At 41.2% G+C, this 24,609-nt stretch overlaps 2 protein-coding genes across 13 annotated transcripts in view; one reads left to right on the forward strand and one right to left on the reverse strand.

The window, feature by feature from the left end:
• The first annotated feature begins 3,086 nt into the window (after window positions 1–3,086).
• Window positions 3,087–8,383, forward strand: LOC145945673 (uncharacterized). Of its 2 annotated transcripts, none has more exons than XM_083054770.1 (7): window positions 3,087–3,202; window positions 3,900–4,057; window positions 4,444–4,570; window positions 4,689–4,786; window positions 5,830–6,049; window positions 6,229–6,709; window positions 7,315–8,383. In XM_083054770.1, exons 2-7 carry the CDS (start codon window positions 4,019–4,021, stop codon window positions 7,631–7,633), a joined length of 1,284 nt encoding a protein of 427 aa, XP_082910896.1. In that variant the 5' UTR covers window positions 3,087–3,202; window positions 3,900–4,018; the 3' UTR covers window positions 7,634–8,383. The 2 variants fall into 2 exon arrangements, with proteins under 2 accessions (XP_082910896.1, XP_082910897.1); XM_083054771.1 differs by having other exon boundaries at window positions 3,134–3,202; window positions 3,862–4,057.
• Window positions 8,111–24,609, reverse strand: part of Myo10a (unconventional myosin 10A) — a 36,493-nt gene continuing 19,994 nt past the window's right edge. For 5 of the 11 annotated variants that reach the window (XM_083054768.1, XM_083054769.1, XM_083054767.1 and 2 more), the window contains 13 exons: window positions 23,886–24,355; window positions 23,505–23,780; window positions 23,218–23,429; window positions 22,843–23,038; window positions 21,711–22,701; window positions 21,388–21,630; window positions 11,854–12,227; window positions 10,969–11,275; window positions 10,115–10,695; window positions 9,769–9,901; window positions 9,462–9,666; window positions 9,082–9,218; window positions 8,111–9,006 (listed from right to left, as the gene is read on the reverse strand). In XM_083054768.1, the coding sequence (XP_082910894.1) occupies window positions 8,782–9,006; window positions 9,082–9,218; window positions 9,462–9,666; window positions 9,769–9,901; window positions 10,115–10,695; window positions 10,969–11,275; window positions 11,854–12,227; window positions 21,388–21,630; window positions 21,711–22,701; window positions 22,843–23,038; window positions 23,218–23,429; window positions 23,505–23,780; window positions 23,886–24,355 (4,350 nt within the window). In that variant the 3' untranslated portion in view covers window positions 8,111–8,781. The remainder of the gene's footprint in view (window positions 9,007–9,081; window positions 9,219–9,461; window positions 9,667–9,768; window positions 9,902–10,114; window positions 10,696–10,968; window positions 11,276–11,853; window positions 12,228–21,387; window positions 21,631–21,710; window positions 22,702–22,842; window positions 23,039–23,217; window positions 23,430–23,504; window positions 23,781–23,885; window positions 24,356–24,609) is intronic. The other 6 variants (XR_014426894.1, XR_014426892.1, XR_014426893.1 and 3 more) reach the window with 6 other exon arrangements.

The following is a 24,609-nucleotide window of genomic DNA, read 5'->3' on the forward strand; positions in this document are numbered from 1 at the left end:
ACAATTTATATAGCCGGCATCTGTCAAACAATTGATCTTATCGCGTGACTTGATACCGAGAACACGTGCGCACTGATCTTTCTACGTTTCTCGTAATATGCGCATCTAAAGATGTAAAGTTTAATGACATTAGTCATTTCTTTTTAAATTGTAATTTTAATTTTTAAAAACAAAATATATTATTTTTATATTTAATTTTATGTTGATGATAATTGTCAAAATGATATCTTTTATTCTTTTAATTTCTTTTAATTTATGTTAAGTATATAATTAATATATACGTATATATTTAAATTTACTCTTTTAATTTATTCTCTTTAAATGTATATACGTATTTATGTATATATATATATATATATGTATATATAAAAATTAAAAGAATAAAAATATCAGATTACGATAAATCACAATTATCATCAAAAATTAAATAACTAAATTAAATAAAAATATGAAAAATAAATATATATACCGGGTGTTAAATTTCAAACGTAACAGGTGGAATATCTCGTAAACAATGCATTTTAGAAAAAAATGTTACCTACAAAAGTTGTAGGGTTTCGAGGGGGACATAACATAGTAATATTCATATGACCTTGGGCGGCGTCTCCAAGATCAAGTGGAGGTAAGAATAAATTTTTTAAATGGAAACCTATATTTTTTATTATAACATCTTTTTCTACTAATTAACTTGAACAACTTTTATCTGAAGCATTTTTTTATTTACCTAATATTTTTTAAGATATTCAAGAAAAACTTGGTAATTCTTTCAACATGTTTTTCTATGTAAAAATTCTGTCTTTTTTATTTAAAGATTTATTAATAAAGCATTTTTTCTTTTCTGAATCTTTTCCTTCTGTCATTTGACTTTCAAGCAGATGTATTGTAGTCGATCAGAAAAAACACATAACAGATAGACTGAGCACTCAGTGTGTTTACATTTTTTGTTGTATCGTCAGCGCCAATCCACGGACTTTCATATTTACGGAAGAAGGTGGGAATGTGTAACTTTTTAAATCAGTTACAGTAGTGCGACTAATGTGGTCATTAGAGTAAATTGTGTTTCCATTTTCTATTCTTTTTTCACTTGCCGTTATGGTGCGTTATACTGATGTGGAATATCGTGACATGCTTTTAATTTATGGTGAATGTAGACGAAATGCTAGAGGAGCTGCTAGAGTTTACCGGCAAAGATACTATAATAGGCTCCATTATCCATCTCCCATGGTCTTCATTCGTGTATTTTATCGTTCAGGAGAGCACGGAACTTTTGCCGCTCATCGCAATATAAATCGGCCTCGTCCAGTTTGTAATGACAATAAACGTTTTAGCAGCAATTACTGTGAACCCTCATTACAGTACACGACAATTGTCACGGGAACTTGGAACATCCAACGTAAATGTTTGGAATATTTTGTGTCGTCAACACCAACATCCATATCATATCCACTTACACCAAGCATTAACGCAGGAAGATTATAATAGAAGATTAGAATTTTGCCGATGGGCCTTACAGCGCTATGAAGAAGATGAAATGTTCTTTTCTAAAATATTGTGGAGCGATGAAGCTACATTTCATAACAGTGGCCATGTGAATCGTCATAATCTTCATTATTGGAGCGACCAAAATCCTAGATGGTTAAGACAAATTGATCATCAACATGTATGGTCGTTGAATGTGTGGTGTGCCATTGGTGACACAATTATCGGCCCATTTTTCTTCGATAATATCGTTAACGGACGAATTTTTTTGAACTTTCTGGTTGAGGAACTACCTCCTCTTCTGGAAGATTTACCTCTAAACCTTCGACAGAACATGTGGATGCAACTTGACGGAGCACCTTGCCACTTTAGTGTAATCGTCAGACAACACATGAATGTTATTTTTCCTGACCGATGGATAGGTCGGGGAGGTCCAGTGTCTTGGCCTCCCAGATCACCTAATCTGACTTGCCTAGATTATTATTTGTGGGGTAGAATTCGGAAAATTGTTTATGTTAATCCTCCAACTACAAGAGAAAATATGATAGAACGAATACGCGAAGCGTGCGGAAGAATTTCAAGAGACGAATTACAAAGTGTGCATAATGGTTTCCAACGAAAATTACAAGCTTGCATAGATGTAAGAGGACAACATTTTGAACACTTAGATTAATGGAATTTTTTTTTTAAGAAAAAGAATTTGGTTGACTTCGATACTCTTTCTAAAAATTCTTTTATTTTTAAATGTGAAGATTTATGAATAAAGTTTATTTCTTATTTGCTTCATTAATTATTTTCTTTTTTCTTTTTTGAGTCCTTTTGTTCCATTATTTGATCTTCAATATCGTAAGCTGAAGAGTTACCAAGTTTTTCTTGAATATCTTAAAAAATATAAGGTAAATAAAAAAATGCTTCAGATAAAAGTTGTTCAAGTTAATTAGTAGAAAAAGATGTTATAATAAAAAATATAGGTTTCCATTTAAAATATTTATTCTTACCTCCACTTGATCTTGGAGACGCCGCCCAAGGTCATATGAATATTACTAAGTTATGTCCCCCTCGAAACCCTACAACTTTTGTAGGAAACATTTTTTTCTAAAATACATTGTTTACGAGATATTCCACCTGTTACGTTTGAAATTTAACACCCGGTATATTATTTTTAATTGTCTACTTTTTAATTTTATTTTGTATTTTTATTTGCAAAGAGCATCAATTTTTTATTAGAAAAAATTTCTTTTTATTATTTATATTTTTGCGCCGGTATAAATAAAATTGGAATTCAAGCAATGACTTTTATATCGTTTGATCTTTTAATTTCGAGAAAAAAAATTGTTGGGAATTATCGAGAGATTTAGATTACCTTGTTCTTTTCTTAAGAGAGAGAGAGACGTCGAGAAATGGGAAATACACCAGGTAGCGAGATTTAACATGCGTTTTGTTGCGAACGGGTTCAAGGTACGAGGAGAGCGCGACGAGCTTCTCTCCGTGACACATATTCGCGGCTTCGCATCGTCCTGCGCCATTGCACCGTGTGTGATAATAGAAATAATAGCATTGTTATTTGTCGTTCGCATGCAGACAGTCCTCATTACATGACATACGGTGCCGCCAACCTGTGTATGAGCAACTCCACCTTCGCTATATCTTCTCAGTCGTCGCTCGGGCGCGTCGTGACGTGAAGCTTCGTTTTGCGATTCCGTCGTGCGATATTCCGCTGCAGGTGATAACATAACTATTATACTTTCCATTATCGAGTAGCAATCAGTAGAACGAGTTCACCAGTAGAATGTTTAACGAGTTCGCATGGTGACGTAAATAAAAAATCAATTTTTTTAAAAAGGAATATTCACCTTTCATAGACAGTTTCGAAAAAATAAAAAAATGGGTGCTGTGCTTCTTGCTGCATTTTTCGAGAAAACTGATGATTAATTTGCACTTCTAACAAATTAACGTTACATAAGAAATTTTATTTCTGTTATTAAATTAAATTAAATTTATTTCAAATACATTTTTTCTTAAATAAATCGAGATTTTTTATTAAAAAATTATTTTATGTGCAAAAAAACGTAGCTTCAGCTAATTATTTTTATTTGTTGAAAAAAATTTCGTTTCTATAAATATTTACAAGTTGTGATTGCACTATAGAGATTAAAAAATGTTCTAAACATAAGTCTATTAAAATATTATATTTTTTACTTTTACTACTATTATTATTAAATTTTCATGGCAAGATTTTAAAACTTATACTACTCTATGCTACAATGAAAGAAAGGTTTGTCATTCTTATTCTATTTTGAAATACTGGAAATGACAATTCTTTGGCCCGGAGCCAAGGATATCTTCGTCAACGTAACAAAAGCTAATTATTAATGCGAATAGTGACGTTTCAAAAGCAAATGAGGACGGTTTGTTAATAGCTTGAGAATTCACGTAATGCTTCGCCGAAAAGAGACGAGACTTTCGCAAACGACCATTCGTTCCTCATTCCTTTAGTCGTCTGCATCTTTTGGAATCGCATCTTTAGCGATATAGCATCATGTGGAACCGCAAGGTCTTCATCAGAATAATCGAAGTGGTATGTAAACAAATTTTTCCACCCTCCCCATCTTTCCAGAAAAAAAAAAACAGCTTCAAGCTTAATACATGTGATATATTATTGGAGCGTCGAGATGCGTTTATTATTAAAGTTGACGCTCGAAAATAATCGAAATTAATTTTAGTGAGTTCTCTTTTTGCTTCCGCTTCTAAAAAAAAAAGTTACGAGAGAGTTTAATGCATTTACAGTCCCATGAATTGAAAATTATATCTTTATTAGCATGTAATAGTAGCGATAATTTATTACTGCAAGATATTTAACCATCACTAAACATATTATCAACGTTAGCTTAGAGACTTTAATGCCTGAAAAATGAGGCCAAAAGACGATTATATAAAGGATGAAAAAAAATTGTCCGGTTGCAGCTCTTGTGCGTCGCCTGCGTCGTCGCGCTCAGGGTGACGGACGATGAGAGTCGAAGGGTGTTTCACTACTTGAGGAATCGTAGCAGGGAGTGGTCACTGCTGAACAACGTGACATGGGGCAGCATAGGTATTCGCATATTCATGTGATTCACGTAATACATATATACAAATATTCTGCGTGACTTGGGTCTAAGAATCCGATTCTCTCAATGTACACTCATTTCCTGGTTTCCGCGAATATATAGGCGCTGCTCTGGCAACGGCGACCTGCGGCGGATACATCATTGTAACGACCGGTCTCTTGATCGCCGCGGCTACCGGGGAGCTCCGCGGACGAAAGACGGTAAATAATTGCTTTCTTTTTCTCATGAGTAGGAACGCGTGTCGTAGATGTGTTTCGTAACGACCGTCAATGTACGTCGACAATAGGAAACTCTAATGGTAGGGGCACATATGGCGTAGACTCTTGATCCTATGGAGAGATTAGAAAAGTAGCCAAGTAGATGATGGAAGCAAATTATTAAAAAAGCTTGCTCTCTCGATTGTCAGATGGTGTATCATGTCGATGTATATACATATACATATCTCTAAAAAAAAATGAAAGTTGACTTGAATTCTCCTGGAAACCAGATATATTAAAAGGCAAGAAAAGATTATATCGGAGTTTTAACGTGATATAGACGCATATTTACCTGAATTACGCGAAATTTCTTGCCAGCGTTCCTTCTTCTTGCTATACCTGGAGTCTGTCCGGAGACAAGTTTGACGTAACGCGGAACGGGACACGATGGCGAGAGTAGGATTCATTTCGACGCATCGAGATTCTTCCCAGGCGCATTTAATTTATTCCGAGGTTGGTCGCGAGTGAAAATAACGCCGCGCATAAATCTCGATGATAGAAAGAGAGAGAGAGAGAGAGAAACGGTGGCGTGAGAAAATCGGTAGCGCGACGCGATGTCATTGAGGGGCCAAGGATAAGAATGTTTCTCCTTTAAGTAGCGAATAGCGCGGACTTTTTGCGCACGTGATCGCAGCCTTGGTCAATCGAGAGACACGTAATGTAACTCATTTAATGACTCATATCCGGGAGGCTGGGCCGATCTTGAGCGAATTGCATCGCAATGATCTCTCCTGCGTGTATAATCAATGTTTTCTAAGATAATGCCATGTCCGTCGAAAATAAGCGTTTGTCCTTGATAATATCATTTATTGTGATACCTAGCAACACTAGGAATTTCGCGCGTCGATTTTATCGCGAAAAACTCGCTCTCCTTCCCGAAGATTGTTGCGTAATAATAAGTTTCCACGTATAACCGATCGGTTATGCAAGGCGATAAATGGATTGCATTCAAGTGATGCAAACATTATTAAGCGATTTAAATTCAGGAATTCTTCCTACTCGGACTGGGCGTGATTCTCTTCGGGATAGTCGGCGCCTTGTCGTTGGCATCTATTGACAGCGTCCCCGAGGATCTCGTCGACAATGCTGCAGTTTTGGGAGCGCTGTGCCTGCTCACAGCGTTGGTATTCATCGGAGATTTACTGATGAGTCCACCTCGCAAGAAGGACAAGCAGGACGAGGCGCGAATCCTGGAAAAGGATAGAGGTAAATTAATTAGTTAAATTGCAGAAGAGATTGATTCGTTGAATTCACCCGCATAAGCAAAAGAAGATAAACAAATCTTTTCCGATGCAATAATTATTATTTATCATTATTATTTATTCTATTATAATTAAGATTTTCTCTAATAAATCTAATTTTTTATCCAAAAAAATGTATTGCAGGCAAGCGGCAAGTAACACCGGTGGTGACTAGCGAGGATACCAAGTCGAAGCCGAAATCAGCTGTCCTCAAGATTTCCGAGGACGAGAGCGGTCGCGCGAACGAAGCTTTCCAGAAGACGACGGACGATCGTCACATCGAAGCCGCGAGACCTCAGCGGGAATCGTCGGCGACTCGTCCTCCGGATGACTTTCGGGACGATCGAGAACTTCGCGATCAGGAACCGAGGGAACGGGCGCAAAACTTCGAAAACGGAGTTCTACGCGACTCGCAGCGGTATCGGGAGCCTGATCATAGGCTCGACGAGTCCAGGATAGTGTACAAGAGTCGGGACATCTATCAGCGGCCGATCGACGAAATCGACACGCCGCGCTTTCCCATGGAGTACGAGAAGGGTGAGCCGATCTTCGCGAAAATCGTCAACCCGAGCGTGAAGATCATGAGGGTCGAGCGAGACGTCGAGGAGGCGCTCAACAACTACAGGTGATTTCTGCATTCGTCCCGGAATCCGTCGCGTCATCTTGGCACGGAAATTTTTATTTAAGCATCGGCACAGCATGCCTAGCGCCTTGGATTATGTCGTCAGGAGCAGGAAAGTACACGCGAACGATTCTTGCGTTGTACAAATAATTCGACTAACTGAGAATTTAATTTTCAAGGAATAAATCGCGATTTTCAAAAATCTTTCTATTTTTATTTAAAAAATTTTTAAATTTATGAACACGAAGAGATTTCATTCTTAAATATATTATATTATATATTTAAAAAAATATATATACATATATATAATTACTAATTACATATTGAATATATGTATACATATTAATAATAATTAAATAATTATTACATATTTTTTCTTCTCATCCTGCTTCTTTAATATCCTCGATTAGGAACTAAAAAAAAGTGATTATCTTATTGTTAGTCATACCTCATTAAGATATATCTCGAAACGGAGAGAGTCATCCTCATCGCGGACGTGAGGTGCAAGAATCGCTGGCGAAGAGGTTTCTCCTCGTTTCTGACGTTTATGATTCGCGATGTCTGTCGCGCCGATACTTAAATATAATTTCGTTTGAACGCGAATTCAGATATTCGGACAACAGCCAGTACGACAACGTGCCCGTGAGAATGCGCCAGTCATCCGGGATCTTGAAGGCGTATCATCGCGACGTGTCCTTCAACGTGCCACCCCCGCCCAAGGAATATCGATCGTCTGGGGGACGGGAGAGACCCAAGGACGAGATCGAGATGTTGGAGGAATATTTGGGAGTGCTGAGAAGCACCGGGACGCAAACACCAAGGACACCCTCGTCGCCAGCCGAGCCAGGATACGTTCGACACACCGCAAGTAACTGGCCGCAGGATGTTAAATCGAGCACTCCGAGACCTAGCCCCGATAGAATTTAACCATTTCATGACAGTTCTTGATCCATTTTTTTTTTTTTTTGTAATCACGTGATCGCTAGTTCATGCAGTAGGATCGTAAGTTTTTTTTAATCGTGTAAAATAGTCGATTTTAATCGATTCTTTTCAAAGAGTTCACTAATCTCGTAAGCATTACTTATATATATATAAAATTTTCATCAAATTTTTCTACAGATAATTTAACCCTGAAAGGATTAAAATAATTAATATATAATATAATTATTACTCGCGTATATATTTGATTATTTTGTAAGATTTTAGATTTATTGTTGTATGTATTAAACAGAGCCACAATAAGTAGAGTTTATACTTGAATAGCATTTATAGCAGTAAGATATAAATAGGAGGGATATCTATCTCACAGAGGATTGCAATGACTTTCGCATTAATTGTATCCATTATTTTAGAAAGACATTGCAAACATATAGTCGGGATAATAGAGGTAAAAAATGGAAACGGTAACACATATTTTTTTTATACGTACAAATTTCAATATAAAGTTGATACCTCCGTTCACATCGTACTCTTATATCCATAAGACAATTATTATTAATAATCTTCTGACGATAAACATATGATCGCTGCGTGGTTAGTCTTCAATATACTCGTCAGACGTCTGTGTTAATATCAGCGTTATTATTACGCTGCTGAAATGTAAATCTCTATTCACTGTTTGCTTTTATATATGTTTTTCTTTTTTTAATCAATATAAATAAATGCTGTACACACATACACACATGAGTCTATATTTCGAATCATATTCGATATGGACGATTTATATATTTGAGCATTTCGTTTCTTTCACGATCCTTCCTTCCACAGCGAGTCCTACGAATATCCATCCCGAATCGTCATCTGTCAGAGTCCGGATCTACCCTACTTGGTACCCTATGTAGTTGATAAACACTCTAAAAAGGTTGGTACACTTTATACACGAATCATATTAAGAACAGCACCGCGATATGTCAATTATTCGGCGGGCTTCAACTAAGATCAGATCTTGGGGATCTGTCGTTCTATATTATGATACATCGAAGGCTTAATGATGATTCTAATTACGACCCAGTACAGATTGACTAATCCGGATATCGAGAATCGGTCGCGAAGGAAGGATTTTCGCGAAGATGTGCTTATCTCAGTCCGACGCCGACACTCTGACCATTGGACGTCCTCTGTTCCATGGTGATGTACTGTCTGATCAAACGGGAGATTTCGTGTGCCTGCTCCGTCTGCAGCCTGGTGATACGCTGCTGCATCAGGTTGCCGCACTTCATGTCGAGGTAGAGCGCGCCCTCCTCGGACTTGACCTTCCTCGTGGAGATCACCTCGGAGTAGGGGTAATGGTACAGTGTTTCCTGTAAAATAATTACACGTGAAAAGAAAGAGGAAAACGCTGTCGGAGAAGAGAAAGCGTCTGGAAAGTCACTCACGTGCGTGAGTAGATCGATGAAATGCACTCCGTGTCGATTCAGAGCGAGGATGTGATCGGCGCCTTTTTCCTTGCCTTCCGGTACCCGTTTTACCGCGAAGAAGCTCGAGCCGAAAAGCGGCCACTTGGACAATATTTCTAAACATTTTACAGTTTTTAATATCGCGACAATTTTCTAAACTTTTATCGCTCGTAGCTCGTTAAAATAAATCTCAGGGAGGAACTCTTTTTCCTCACCATATTATCCGCGCACGTGTAAGAAACAATTTGTGTGAAATACAAAATAGAGTTACTGTGAAACGCTGTTATTTTCTTTGCGAAAATGACTCCACAACGAACGGTAGAATAAAAAATTTCTCCAAAACATCTCATTCAACTTACCGAGCACCTGCGCCTTGCAAACAGCTGCCGAGGAGTGCTGAACGTTGTTCCAAGCTTGCTGGACCATGTTGGACCACTGCTGCGGCCTGGGTTCTCTCAAGCTGAGCGCCGGTTTCGGCAACAAGTATTTAATCTCCTTCGTCGCGGGCTCGTGCGCCATGTCAGCTGCTCTATGCAGCAATGCCGCTATTTGCGCCATGTCATACTACGAAATATGCTCGTCATCAGTTAATTATTTCTTCACTTCAGTGAAATTCTAGCCATCTCTTTCTCTCTGTCTATTAAGCAGATGTCGCGCGGTACTTACAACAATTTCCTGAGGTAAGTGTTCTCCAGGTAGAACTAGTAGAAGTCCTTCCAGATAATCGGGAGCAATTTGGTTAAATACGACTTCTATGTACAACGCTGTATCCAGTCGCAGAGGATAGTACCAGACAGATCTAGAAAAATTTAAAAAAAAAAAAAAATGTTTCGCGAATTTTGCACGATACAAATTTTTGTTAAACTGATCATCATCTTTCTAATAAGAATCTCGCGTGTAATTAAAAAAATAGTAGATATAACAAAACATTTTTATCACAATTATTAACAAAGCACTGACTAAAATTTCTGTAATATTAAAGAATGTAATACCTATATAAAAATTATAATACCTGCAAAATATTAAGTAGAACACTTGATGGTTCTTTTGAAGCTCCGTGGTCACATCCAGGACGTACTCGTCCCTGGCCAGCGGCATGGTGAACGCGTCACCATCGACGATGCAGTACAACGAGAACTCGTCCATCTCGTGCGGGTTTCTCACCGAGATGACGTTGCACATCTCCTCAATAACGTCCTGCACGACGGTCGTGCATTTCGTGTTAATGACCCGTTCGGTGCCGCCGGGCAGCCGGTAGATCTGCCTCTTTGCGTTCCTGCCCGCGCTGATCGCCATGATCTCCTCCACGCTCGGCACATTTTTACGTCCACCGTACTTGACCGTCTTCCGGAGATTCTGCAGACAGACCATCGCGGTGCCGTGATAGGCGCGACGCTTGTCGTACGCTGCCGTCTCGAGGTACTTCGTCAGGTAAGGCCTGAGATTCTCGCTGCACGTGAAATAGGCGGCGACGATGCTGAAGATTCGCCAGCCACGCTGACAACTCTCCGGATTCGGGCTCTTGTTATTGGTGGTCTGCTTCATCAGCTGACAGTAGACCTCGTCGCGGAGCTGCTCGTACTTGTGACAATGCTGCGAATGTGCCACCGTAGGATGCGGCGTTTAATCAAATCTCTTCTACTAATTTACCGTAATATTAATCGAACAATGAAGAGCGCTCGCTTCTTGCATTTAATTATTTTTATTATCTTTTTCGAAGGATTTTAACGGTAAATTCATGAATAAATTTACGGTAATCCATAAGAATGATTGAAGACGCGGTAGAAACATGCGGAAACATTATGTATTCCAGAAGAAGACAATAAAATCGAAGAAAAAATTATTCCGTTGGTGATACAAACTTACCATGAGAATGGTGTAGACGCACTTGACTTCGCTGGTCTCGGGCGGCAACGGTTGGTCGCCCATATACCTCATCAGACAGAGGAAGCACTCGACGGCTAGGACGCTCAAGTCCGCGTCCAGCCTAAGTAGGCTCTGCTCGATGGGCACGGTGGAGTACTTGACGAGGTCCACCTGCTCCTTCCAGGTCCACTCGGTGCCATCCGAGGGCTGACCCTTGCCCTTCTTATTCTTCTTCTTGCTCTTCAGCGACTCGATCACCTTGAGCGACCCGCTGATCGATCCGTCCGCGGTCTTCAGCATCTCGAATCTGTCGGATTCGAAAGTCAAGCCTCCGAGTTTGCTTGCGCGCACGCGCGCGCGATTTATTGTTCTCCAACACGAAAACAGAGACGACGGAGCGAGAGAAGCGATAATAAGAGAAGGACATTACATTTGGATGTCGATAGATATCTCGGCTGCGTTATGCTTTCTCAACACGACTCGCTTGCATAACACCGTTAATGGTCACTTCACAATTAATTTCCGTGCAATTGACGACTTTGCGTGCGCTCTCGATATCAGCCGGAATTGAGAAAGGAGCGATTCCATTTTAATTAACTCTCATTTTAATTACCCACAATTTTTTTGGCATTTATCATCGGAGAAGGCAATTAAAGAATTAGCTTAAAGAGTACACATTTCCAGAGAATTGCTTCGTATCAATTAACATTAAATATATTAACATATTTGTGTGTGTATTAAATACTATATTTAATATTAATTGTTAATAAAATTTTTATAGACTTTCGCGATTCGATTGAAATTTAATAACACACTTAATCGGAAATGTTATTTTACAAGTTCGCGGCGTAAATTAATAATATAATTTTGGAAATATCGACTTACTTTTCTGTGCTCTGGCGGAAGTTTAGCATGGCGTACTGCAACAGGGAGTGCTTGCCATCGTTGATCGAGACCGGTCCGCTCTCGTAGATGCTGTCCTCCTGGAGTCTGACGTTGTCATCCTGCTGTCGCCATTCCTGGCTCGGGCTCAGCAGCTGGTTCTGCAGGTTTTTCTGGTGATTCGCTTGGTTGACGGCCGACACGTGGTTGGGCACGCGACCGATCGATACGTGATTCTCGTGTTCGGAGATTACGTGATTGGCATGATTGTGAGGCTGGATGTGATTCACGTGATTCGCTTGCGCCTGAATCGTTTTCGTGATTTGGGACACGTGATTCTCGTGATGATTGACCTTCTGGAGTGACTTCTGATCGATCTGCAAGTCATATGTATAATATACATATAAATTATATTATATTATTATTTATTTATTTTAATTATTTTATTTTATTTTTTTTTCTTATTACTCATTTTGAAAAATGAGTTGTAATAAATTCTTATAAATTTGTGAGATAAAATTTCGACATACATTTGTATTATATTTTCTATATGTCAATGTCTTATTTCGTAAAAGTCTATGCCAAGGAAGTTCCTGAAGGAAATGCGCAATTTGCCCTTAAATCGCTCGAGTTGCGTGTGTATCGCGAAAAGTGATCTCACTTACGAGCCGGATCTATATACTTTTCCGCATTTTTTTTATTTCTCTCAATTTTCATGCCACTTGCATTTCCTCCTGGCGCTATCGCGCATCACTCCTAGCAGCATCGATCTTTTAGCACGCAAGTAAACGGGTTTACTCCCGCCTGTGTCGAGTGTATATGTACCGCAACCTGGTACAGGAATGCGGCACGATACGACCATCACAGATGTTGGCGTGTTTCCTCCTTTCGGCCTTCGCTGCGAGGGGAAACGACGAAAAAAAAAAAAAACAAAGAAAAGAAGAAGAGTAAATTAAAACGTTGCTTCCGAGATACGCGCGATTTCTCGCGAGCACCGGCCTAATATCAAGCAGGCGCTTCGGGTAAAAGAAGCGATAAGGCACGACAAGGAAGACACTCCTTCTCGCTCGTCTTTCTGCTTTCGTCAATTACTGAGATTTACGACGGAAAGTAGGTGATTACATCCTGTACGTTTCTTAATATCCTCATCGCACGGTGTGTACGGCCTCTCTTCGATAACTGTTAGAAAACCTGACGCCTCGCGTGTTCTACGCGCAGTAGTTTCCTCCTCTCTCGAAAAATAGAAAACATTGATCGATTAGATCCGCCGACAGATATGAGAAAATTCATCGCTTGATATAGATAAAGTATCATTCGTATCGATTCGAGTGCGGGAAAAATGAGGTAAAATTAACGCTTCTTTCGTGAGAGGTAAGAGAAATCGGGTGGACTCTAACGAGCTGAAATGAGATAATATTGACAGCCTTGATAAAAGCTCCAGGTTGCTGCGCGCTTTGATTTTTACTTGAAAGTATTGATTTTTATATATAATATTAAATAAAATTTTTTTATATATAATTTAGGATATAATATAAAATATAATATATAATTTACAATATATTGTACATTTTATATATTTATATATAATATATTATATTATATATCTCTTCTCTCTTTTATTTAGGTTTCTTTTCTTCATGTTAAGCTCTCTATTAATGAATAATTTTCTTAGCTTTTTGCTTATCTTTTCAAAGATTTCTCTGGTTGTTTTTTCCTACTTGGTTTAAGGTTCTCTTGCGATTTTGATTAAATAATTTTCATACTCTCTCTCCACGTGTGCATCCCATTCTCCTTTTTTCTTCTTCTGCAAAATCTAACAAAATATCTATAATGCCACATTGTTCTCTCAGCTTATTTCTCACTCTTTTCATTCTCGTCTTTTTTATTATAGTTTTTAAAATTGTCATTTCTATTATTTGCATGAATTGTTTCGTTTTACTCCGCTTCCGCTTCATAAGTTAATAGATGTACGAATCTTACAATAATTTTGTAGACCTTAATCTTATTTTCTATGGCCTCTCTATCGCACGAAAGTACACGAAAATAATTGATCGTTCCATTTTATCCTGCTCTACGTAAGCAAATGCAAAATCGAGATCCAGTTGGTAGAAAGAAGAATCATCGATTGCGCGATTTTGTCCGATATCGCGATGCAATACCAGATATATCGATAATCGGTCGAGAGAGCATCGCGCGAGTAGAATAACCAGATGTCGACCCTGACCCACATAAGCGTTAATGCACCGAGACGCGAGACATAAAACGTAAATGCGGTTGCAAACGCGTTCCGATAGCTTTATTGCGACGGATAATAGGCGATCGATCTGACGACGACTGCTACTATTATCGAAATGAGAAGAAAAAGAGGCTACATGCAAAGAAACACAAATGATAAAAATAGACTATGTATGTTGGACATTATTTAAAAAAAAAGCCTTGAATCTTGCAACCTTTTTTAACACACAAAAAAATATTCATAAATTCTTTTGCATCCGAGTCGGTATAATTAATTTGATTAATGAATTCTTTTTATATCTCTAATACTAAAGTCCGAGAGGTATTTTTAAGATCTGTATATGAATAAAAGAAAACTGCATATATGTATCCGGATTGATTAATCATATATTCGGATTCCGCATGACGCAGTTTGCTAAAAACTCTATCTCGAGACGGAAACTTTAACGCTCGGATAATAATAAACGTGACGTGATTGGAATTGCAACCTGATAATTCTTGACTTTCTCGTCTAGCTTCTTCAAGGTCTCCTGAATGGTAGTGAGCGTTTTATCGCTCGTCTTCTCCTCGAGCTGCCTCTCGCCGTCGTTGCACATCACCGTTGTTCCGTCGGCCTGCGTTCTGAGCTCCTCGAATCTCTTGAGAATCTCGCGGACGCTCAACTTGTTCCCATCTGCGTTCTCCTCGGTGATGGTCTCCATCTTTGCTGCTTTCCGTTCACCGTTAGCTCGCGCGATCTGTTCGCCATCGTACAATTCCTGAATCGTATTACTTTTCAATTCATCGTCCTTCGACTGGACCGGTTGCTTCCTCTCTCGAGTATTTTTCGAGGCCGCTGCGACATTATTCTTGCAATTTCTCAGCTCGCAACCTTCCTCGAGTCTGAGCTGCTCGATGGTCGGCTGGCGATCGTTTGCTCGCCCGATCGAATGCAAAATGGATTTTTGATCCAGCCTGGACACGTCTATTCTAGGAATGTTCTCGTATTCGAATTTCTGCTGGCCGAAGGCCTCTTTTCTAAGGACCTCCGTTTGCTTAATATTTTTATTCACATCCAAGTGCTCGGAGTCCAGCTTCTTCTTCTCTTTGCTACCGTCCTTTACAAAGAATTTGATGAAGCTGCTTCTCTTCGTCCTGGACGTCTTGTCCGGATGAGAAGCCTGCTCTAGAAACGCTCCGGAATCATCCGTGTGTCCGTACTCGTCGCTGCTCAACTCGGACTCGGAGGACTTCATCAGAAGACTATCGGGAGAATTCGTCTTGCGATCCTCGTCCGAGAAGTTTTTCGTTTCCTGCCTGCCTATGAAGTTACTTCTCTTTCGATAATCCAACTTCGAGTCGCAGTGCCTCCAATAACCCTCGTCCAGGCGACTCGAGAGATTCTCGGGCGTCAGCCTGCGTTCCCTCATGTCCTTCCGATAATCCGAGATTTCCTTTCGAACGAGATCGCCAGATTCCAGTCTGCGTAGAAACTCGGAACGACGCACGATTCGCTGCACATTGCTGAAAGCCTTGGGTTCGAGTCTATAAAGCTCGTTTTCCGAGGACTCGGAGTGGTCGGTGAACTGATTGAGAATATCCGGACGGTGCTTCTGTCGACGTCTCAACGTCGTCGGCAACTCGGCCCAGTTGCTGACGAGTCTCCTGGAGAACACGCCTTCCGTATCAGACACTTCTCTCTCCATTGCGTCGTGTTCTTAATAAGGGAAAGCGGACCACATGCGTCGATATAATTGACAAAATGCAATTGTTTGTTTATTATCTCGTGGCTTGTGTTTGTCGAAATTTTATTCTTCAGCTAGCAAAACTCCGCGACTTTTCTAATTCCGAACAATCGTAATTTCACTCGGATCTTCCGAAGGATGTAGATCACGGAGGAAGGACCGTCCGCGGAACATGGTGAGAACATGGCCGGAAGGAGGCTCTCGTGGGACCGCGGCCGGAACAATGCGCACTTTTAATTATAATTACCTCGCACCAACAAACTCTCCCCCGCCGCGAGAAAGCTTTCATGCTTCCTTGCGAATTGTCGCGCCTATACCTGACTGGGAATACAGGCGTGAATTTTTGTTTTTTAAAACCAAAAGACTTGGTCGAATCCCGGAGAAGATATTAGCCGGAGATGATGATGATGAAACAAGGCTCTTTACATGATTTTACATGCAAACGATCGTCCTCTCGCTGACTGACTGACTGACTGTTGTGGGAAATCAGGAAACAACTTGGATAGAGGTCGATCATGTGATCTTGCTTACGTAAATGCGAGGGGACCCTTTCGACCTTACTCGCGCAAGATCGTTAGCGATTGTGCAACAATCGCCGTCACGTTCCGTTCAATCGTTATATCGCCGTTTTTATGTAAGCGTTTCTTTTTTTTTATTACACGAAGCGTGAATGGCGCATCTCTCGACCGCGAGAGAATAATGGTCGCTGATTAATTATACTTCATTCCAAGTGGAGAACCGTGCATTAATGATCGACCGTCATTATCGTTATTTATTATTGACCTTGTTGAGCGTCGCGAATTACGACCGATGCAACGTCAAACGTCTCTCGAACGTCATGTTTTTCCACATGTTTATTTGACACTTGATTATCACTTATCAAGTTCTATTAGCATAAAGAGTAGCTGCTTCGACATAACAATCTGTACTTCTTCAAAGTGTCGTTTCCTCCCAGAGAACGAATCTCTTTATGAAAGTTAATGAAGCTTCACAGTTATCTATTTTTTTTATAAAATTATAATTATTAGCTTCAGTATCAAAGTGTCGTAAGATGTAGCTTGATTTACAACTGCCGTCGAACTTTTAAAATCGCTTAGAGTACAGGAAGACCTTCAACACCTCTCTTTCTAACTTCTTCAGTTTCTTCCCCATAAAAATTAGCCCGGGGAACGTGACTGCCCCCTTGTATTCCGGCTTTGCGTGACAGGAGCGGCTTCTTCTCCACCGGCAAATTCGACTCGAACAAAAACTCCCTCGTCGTCCTTCGTAGCACTCGATGAGAGTCTCGCGGAGCGTGAACGCACGCTACACCGCACGGCACAACGGCAGTCGATGAACTGAGGTAATTCTCGCGGCCGCCAGGCTTCCGATATAAGGGTACCGGCCGTTCCCCGGCGGGTGCCCCTTCGGAACACGGATATCTGGGTCGGGTGCCCCACCACATCATCGCCAGGTATATCCTCGCGGTATGCGTGGCGCACGCTAGCATGGAAAATCGTGTTGCTACCGCGGAGACGAGGAGCTCGATCTTGTTCGATCGGAACGCACGTTCTCGATTTGATGATACATAGAGAGAGAGAGAGAGAGAGAGAGAGAGGGGGGGGGGAGAAAAGCATCGCTCTACACCTGAAATGTCTTTTGCACTTAAATAATCAAGATAATAATCGAGTAAGAATGACTTTTTACGTTTTGTTTTCTGTCAACAAGATTAACGAAATTATAAAATGCTGATACAGCGAAGATATATATAAAACATGTTGAAACAGTTATAAATACAGGTCGTCCGAGATTCATCGCACCTGCATACGATCGGATTTTTAATATTCCATATTAAGTGTTTTTTAATTAATTTTTCAAAGAATGGTACTAGAAATTTGTCGATAAATTAAAAACAATTAGCCTCGAGAGAGAAAAAGAGATGTTTTTCTTTAAGAACAATCCAGTCTGACAATGAGTTGGTAAAAGACCTTTATGGATGAAAGGAAATTCTTTATATTGTCTGGCGTAGTAATTTCGCGCGCGAGCACGGCAATGAAATAGAAATCGGAACCGGAAGAGGGAGGAAAGAGTCGGAAGCGATAGCTCATTACGCGAGATTATTGTGATTTGCGGACGGCTCGATGGGAGCCTGTCTCTTTCCGGCAAAATCTTCAGTCCCACGCTTGAATACCGTGATACAGTTTTTCCGCATGTGTTCTCTCGTCTATTCAAGAGCAAGAAAGAAAATAAAGCAATCGGTATTTTCAAAGTCCCCCCCTCGTGAAAACGAAGACTTTCGGAGTTTGTTCACACGCTTGTTCACGAAACACGCACCTGCTGCCGAAACGGAAACGACCGATTATTATCCGTGGACCCTTTTGTGCCCTTAGATCCTTAAATACGTAGCTCATGCGTATATGTAATATTTCCAAGCTAAAAATTATTCTTACTGTAATATACTGTTACATGTTTTTATAGACGCATAGACAAAATAATTAAATGCTTTTATCTCGTGCGGTCATCCAAGGAAGCTTGACTGACTTTTCCAGAGACTTCCACATTCTTCGTGTCGAGAAACTCGCGAACCGATTTCCGTCCTAGGAGAAACGTCAGTGGTAGATACTTTCTCACTTAGCGGCTTCGTTTCTATCTTACACGAAGCGTCTATACGGACGAATTTTTCTCGCACCGGTTCGGAGAACGAAACATATATTTTCTATAATCCGGATTCTCGTGAGAATTTTTTGCCCAGCATCGGGAAAGACCGGTCGGACGATAGCGAAAGCGGGAAAACTTTTCACAATTTCCGACATTTTCTATCGATCACTCTATATGTGCTTCTGCAACACCCTGTCAAGATGTCACGTGGGAATGCGCGGTATGCGCGAGCCAAGTGAAATTGAAATTGTTGTTTATTTCGCTCGCGCACGCTTGCGACACGAGGCTATTACTTTAATGATAGGTGTTCTTTGGCCTCGAGATACTTGATTGGACGGTCGACTCGGCAAAGAGATGTGGGATGACTGCATTTGAACTTTCATTCATAGCGTTTTCCCAGTTCACATATAGGAGCGCATTCAACTGCGCAATCTTTTCACGCATGGAGAGGTTTCAATATATGTATCTCTTTTGAATTAAAAAAAAAATACAATATTCTGAAGTTTAAATGGCTAATTTAACGCCATTATTCTCTCGCAGACAAATATGTTTGAAATAGGCACATAAATAAAATACACTCCTTTATCTCTCTTGAAATACCGTCATCCTAAATTCCTAATTGAGCAGAAAATAATTTCCTCATTTGAAGATAATGTGTAATAAATTGACGTGTTCTCAAGAGGGTAGGAGTTTTAATGAGATTTAGATTCTTCTTTTCTATTCTGTCAACTGAACAATTTTAACGTGGAATAGAACCGTTTAGCTTACGAAACCGGTGGTTTTTAACTAAAGACACAGTCGAGGCCACAAAAAAAATTATCCAGATCGTTTCGAAATATTTTTTCTCGAGAATTGACGCAATAGAAAAACAAAGGGCAAAAAGGGAATTTGGGCCACATAGTAAAAAAAGAAAGAGAGAAACAGAGAGAAAAAGATAACGAGCACCGTTTCGCATTAGCAATTCCAACCGCTTCCGGTGTCCGTATAAGCGCGAGGAACGAGCCGCCATCGGTAAATACGAGTTAGTTGAACTCGGACTTGCTCGAAAGAAATTCAAGTACAACTGGTTCATTTTTTTTTATCGAACCGTCGTCTCTTAAGAGCAAATATGCAGCAAACTAGAATAACTGCGCTATTCGATAACTCGTTAAGAAAAATTCCTAGGCACAAATTTTCTAAATATAAAAACACTATCTTATTTATCAAATGCTTCTTGATTTGTGCGTGCGAAAGATGTACAAATTAAGATAAATAATATAAAAGAGAGATATTAAAGTGAAATGAAATTACCCTAATCCCTTGTGAGAAAAATGCACGCGAGGGAGACAATAGTGCCATAGACAACTTGGACTCTCTACAACTGTCATTTGATCTCCTTGCATCGTCTCGACGACGATTCCTCACCTCTCTCGTCGACCATATATTCATCGATGATGTTTTCATGAATACTGACTCGCGTATTTTTATAAACGCCGCGCATTCCTTCGCTCCGAGATCCTTTGACATCATTCCGTCGATTATATAGACGGAACGTTTGCTCATTTTCTTCGGCCTCTCTCGCGAGAGAGGCAGCAACTCCGTGTTGCACGCACTCTGGCATCTCTCTCGCTTCTTTTACCGTTACATAATCCATAATGGAATTGCAAATTGCGCGCATACCTTATTTAACGCGCGCGGCGCGTTTATGCGCAAATTGCCCCGCGATGAGGGAAAAGAGAGAAAAAAAATCTTCAATCGGATTTCAATTCGTATAGGGCGAACATATGTACGTATGCACGACTCGATTGTCAAAGTGGCTCGATGTGAAAGTGAGATAGAAGAGCGAAAGTTCAATGTAAAAGGAGTCGTGCGACAAGAATCATAATTTTTATTATTATACCGCCTCTTACATCGAAACATACATGTATTAAGTGATTAACGTCAAAATGTGTGCCACGCGGCAGCGATCGTTCTAATTGTATTGAATTGAAAATTCGATTCACAGAGTCACTTATTTCGCGCTTAATTTTCTCTTTTCCCGAAAAAAAAAAAGATTGAGACCAATATAACGAGAGCCCGCAATTTAAAAGTGAAATCTCGCGATAAGTTAAATATATAATAAAAAAAAGATTAGTATTCTCTCTTTTTAAGAATTCATTTGTATATATACAGACATCGGTATGTCCGTATGTTCGAGAGAAGGTTCGTTACGCTAAGCGATTCGCTTCTCGAATCCTCGCGTGCGGCGACGATGCATGCAGGTGTAGATGATGAACAATATACCGTGGTGTTATGAGAAATCCGATCTCTCTCAAGTTTGCACAAAAGACGAAGAGAGACGTGTCCCTCCTCTCTCTCTCTCTCTCTTTCTTCCTCGCGCGAGAAACTGTTCTGTGTGTGTCTCACGATCTTAATTATTCGCTAAAGATAAACACGATCAAGATTCTGAAGGTCAATACTATATTTTGACAGCAGAAAAATGCGAGGGAAGGATTAAAAAACGCTCGAAAGGTCAACAGGTTTTTCTTCTCGCGAAATATCGATGATGAAATAGGAATGGAACGGAAGAAAACGTTTGAAGAGGATGGCGACATTCTTGGCAAGTCGATATTGCGCCAAGTTGCTATTTCGGCCGAAAATGAACCGCTATAGAGAGAATAATGAAGGTATCGAGATGCGCTAGGTAATGGATCGCTGATTCTAGACAGCGTAAAAGAGCTGGGAGAGACGAAGGGAGAGAAAGAATGAAAGAGAGAGAGGGACGAAATAAGAGGAGGCATTGGCCAGCCAGCATATATGACCGCTCACCGGAAACGCAATTTACACTAGGCGTTGCCCGTTCTACAGGTCGCCTCGTTACAAGACTTACGAGGTGCACCGTTATCGCTAATTAGTCGTGGACGGGCGCGCGCGTTTAGTAAAAAGAGAAAAAAAGGACAAGGCGGTATCTTTCTTCACTCACCAGTCGGATGTATCTGCCGATCATCTCCGCCAGCTGGGGAGCGCGATTCGTGTGGAGGGGTAGCCGAACCCCCGACGAGATCTGCAACACGCACACGCCCGCTCTGGAGGAATTTACGGAGACGATGTCCTCCAGCGGCAGAGTCTCCAGGATTATCAGATCGCCGTTGGGTGTGCGTTTTACCAGTCGGAGCCCGTGATGCGATATCGCCACGTGTTGCGTTTCCGGATGTTGCGGGCCGATCTGCGACAGAATCCAGATTTAACATTCCAGATTAATGAATAATTTTCATTATTAGTTTAAAGAGGGGCAAAAGAATTTACCGATACAGGATATATCCTGGCAAAGTACAGCGGCCATTGCTTCGCCATGTCCACGATGTTCTTCTTGATCGTGATCTTGTGCTGCGTGCTCTGGAGATTTTCCAGGGTGACGCCGTAGTTATCCAGCATCTTCAGCATGTTCTGCCGATCTTCCTTGGCGATTCTTATGCTCGTGGTCGCCAGTACGTCGTAGGCGACCTGACAGAATACCAGGTGCAACGCTAGAGGGCTGTTGAGCGTTTCGTTGGGCGCAAAGACCTCCTTCTTCACCCTCAAGGTCCACGTGACTCTGTTGTACGTGAAATGCGCGGTGGAGGTTTGCGGATAGAGCTTGGTGTTCACTATCTCCTGGACCTTCTCGAGCTCCGGCTTGTCCGCGGGCGGTAATACCGGTTTCAGGAACTCCGGCCACTCCTCGATCTCGATCCTCTCCATCTTGTCGGTGCGATGGGTCGACGCGACGCTCGATCGCCTGTCCATCTCCCGGTCAAGCTTGTTGTTGAAGCTCTGTCGCGCGACTGTGAACGACTCCCTCGTGTTCGGGATGACGCCAAAGTCTCGCGGGGACGGCATCCCGAAGCTATCGCGGGATTTCGGAGACACGTCCCGAGTCATCGCGAAATGATCTCGCTTCCCGTTCGAGCCGTCGAACGCGTATTTCGAGTCGAAGAGTTCCGAGCTGAGATCGCGGCGCGAATCAAAATCGGAGCTACGATCGTGCGTCAGGCTCGCGAGGTCGGTGCTGTCCTTTCCATAAAAATCTTTCGACTTGGCGTCGACCTGCGCGCGAGACTTCTCGTAATCGTTCCGATAATCGGCGTGATTGTCGCGCAGATGCTGCTGCGAAGCGAAGATATCGCGGCTCTGACTAAACATCTGACTTTTGGAGAAGTGATCGAAAGTCTCGGAGTCCGGAGACGTGCGGAAGGAGTCGCGCGCCTTCGGCTCGATCGGCGCTGGCGGTGATCGCGGTTGAGGTACGCCGGATTGACTAGAAAATGAATAATAAATTGTTCTCTCTCAATTAATTTCTTTTCTAATTTGAGCAAGGTTATTTTAAATGCTATTTTATTTTTTATTAAATTTATTTCACGAAAATTCCTTGGATTCATGATATTAGCAATGTCAATACCTGTTGCTGTATACACTTCCGCCTCTTGGACTCGGAGTTTGCGGCGGCGAGACAGGTGGCGGAGGCGGGACAGGTCGTTCCATCCTCTCAATCTGTGTTCTCACCACCTGTGCTTGCGTCATCATGTCAGTTGTGCCCTTGGAAGTGACGCTTTGGGTGTCGTCGACAGTGGAAGCATAATCGTCCCATCTGCCACCTAAAAAAAAAAAAGAAGTGATACATCTTGAAGATACTAGTAATGTATTGAAAGCTATATGCTTTATAATTGTATTTAAAAAAATAACAATTCTCTCTCTTTGATTTTTTTCGATATCTAGATATATTTTTACCCGTAATTTGGTATATTTCACCAATGTGCAAAAAAAATATAATTACCTAGTTGTTGTTCCAGTAAAAGCTTCCTATTATCCTCTAACCGTTTCACCTTTCCATCCTCTCGCGGTAGAGCGGGTTTCTCGGCCGTCTTCGTAGATCTCACGCTGTGATTCGCCGTTACCTTCTCCAATCTCTGCCTCATCTCCGAGCTGAGCTTCAGTTTCCCTATACTCCCCGGCGATGGTCTCTGTGCGCCCACTTCCAAGGCCGATCTGCAAAAGGAATTTGGCGATTTACATATCTTACAAACTTAATGCGAAAAGAAATGTCCACAAAATCTCAATTACTTTGATTTCTTTTTCTTCTTTTCCCCCTCTTCCTTGTATCCGTTCTCGTGTTTCGCGTTCACTGACGGATGTGAGGATCGATCCTCGCTGCTGACGATGTTTTCGATCTCGAACTCTTCCCATTCGACGCCGCCTTCCATCACGTGGTCGCCATCGCCTTGATCGTACTCCTGATACTGCGGCGTTATCTTGCGCTGTTGTTGTTGCTGACGCATCTTGAATTCTATAAAACTATCCTGTCCTTGGTTCTCGTTCGAGTCGCTGGGTGGCGGCCATCTAAACAACGTTGAAACAAAAATGGAAAGTTAAGATTTAATGAGATAAGAGAAAAGAGTCAATTAATTCAAGAGAGTCTCTTGATAAAACTCAATTTGAACTTACCTCCATTTACCAATGCGCACTGTCTTGGCCCTTCCGTAAGGATCGAGAAAAGGTCTGGATTCAGAAGGATCATGAGATTCCAATGGCGGCGGCATCGGTGGAGGCGGTGGAACACCTTTGTTATTACTGCAATTGCTGTCCACGCTGCTCTTCCTGTTCTTCAGCTCGCTGAGCACATTAGTGAAATTGCTTTGTACGTTATTCTTGTTCAAGTTGGTCCTCTTCGCTTCCGCCTGCGCTGAAGACGCCTTCCTGTCTATCGCTTTTCGATCCACGCTAATCTTTCGCGCGTAATCGACGCTCGTTTTTCTGACAGCTTCGGAATTTTTTCTCGGTGGACTCTGGGATCTGTGAATTTGCGCCTTTACCGTCATCGTTTCCTGCCGCTGATTCGTCGGTGTAGATTGTGCAAAGGTTCCCCGTTTCTCAGTCGACCATAATTCAACATCGTCGGGTTCTCTAAACGAGACCTAATCAGAAAAAAATATTAGAGGAGTCTCTCTCGACCGGTGATGATTTTGAAAAATTATTTACAGCGTTGAAATTCGAAGGGCGACTCGAGATTAAAATTTAGGGAAGAGCTGTGACGATTCGCTGAATAAGACATTGTATGATTTGTGATTGGTCCACGAAATTCCGAATATCTCCCTTGGATTATGCTAGATCAGATATGTACACGATACTGCGGTAGTTGTCGAGAAGCCACGATACAGCGTAGGTAGGT

The sequence above is a fragment of the Prenolepis imparis genome, unplaced genomic scaffold (genome assembly GCF_030444845.1).
Source record: "Prenolepis imparis isolate NDT839.2.m4 unplaced genomic scaffold, iyPreImpa1.0 SCAF_14, whole genome shotgun sequence".
NCBI classification, from domain to species: Eukaryota; Metazoa; Arthropoda; class Insecta; order Hymenoptera; family Formicidae; genus Prenolepis; species Prenolepis imparis.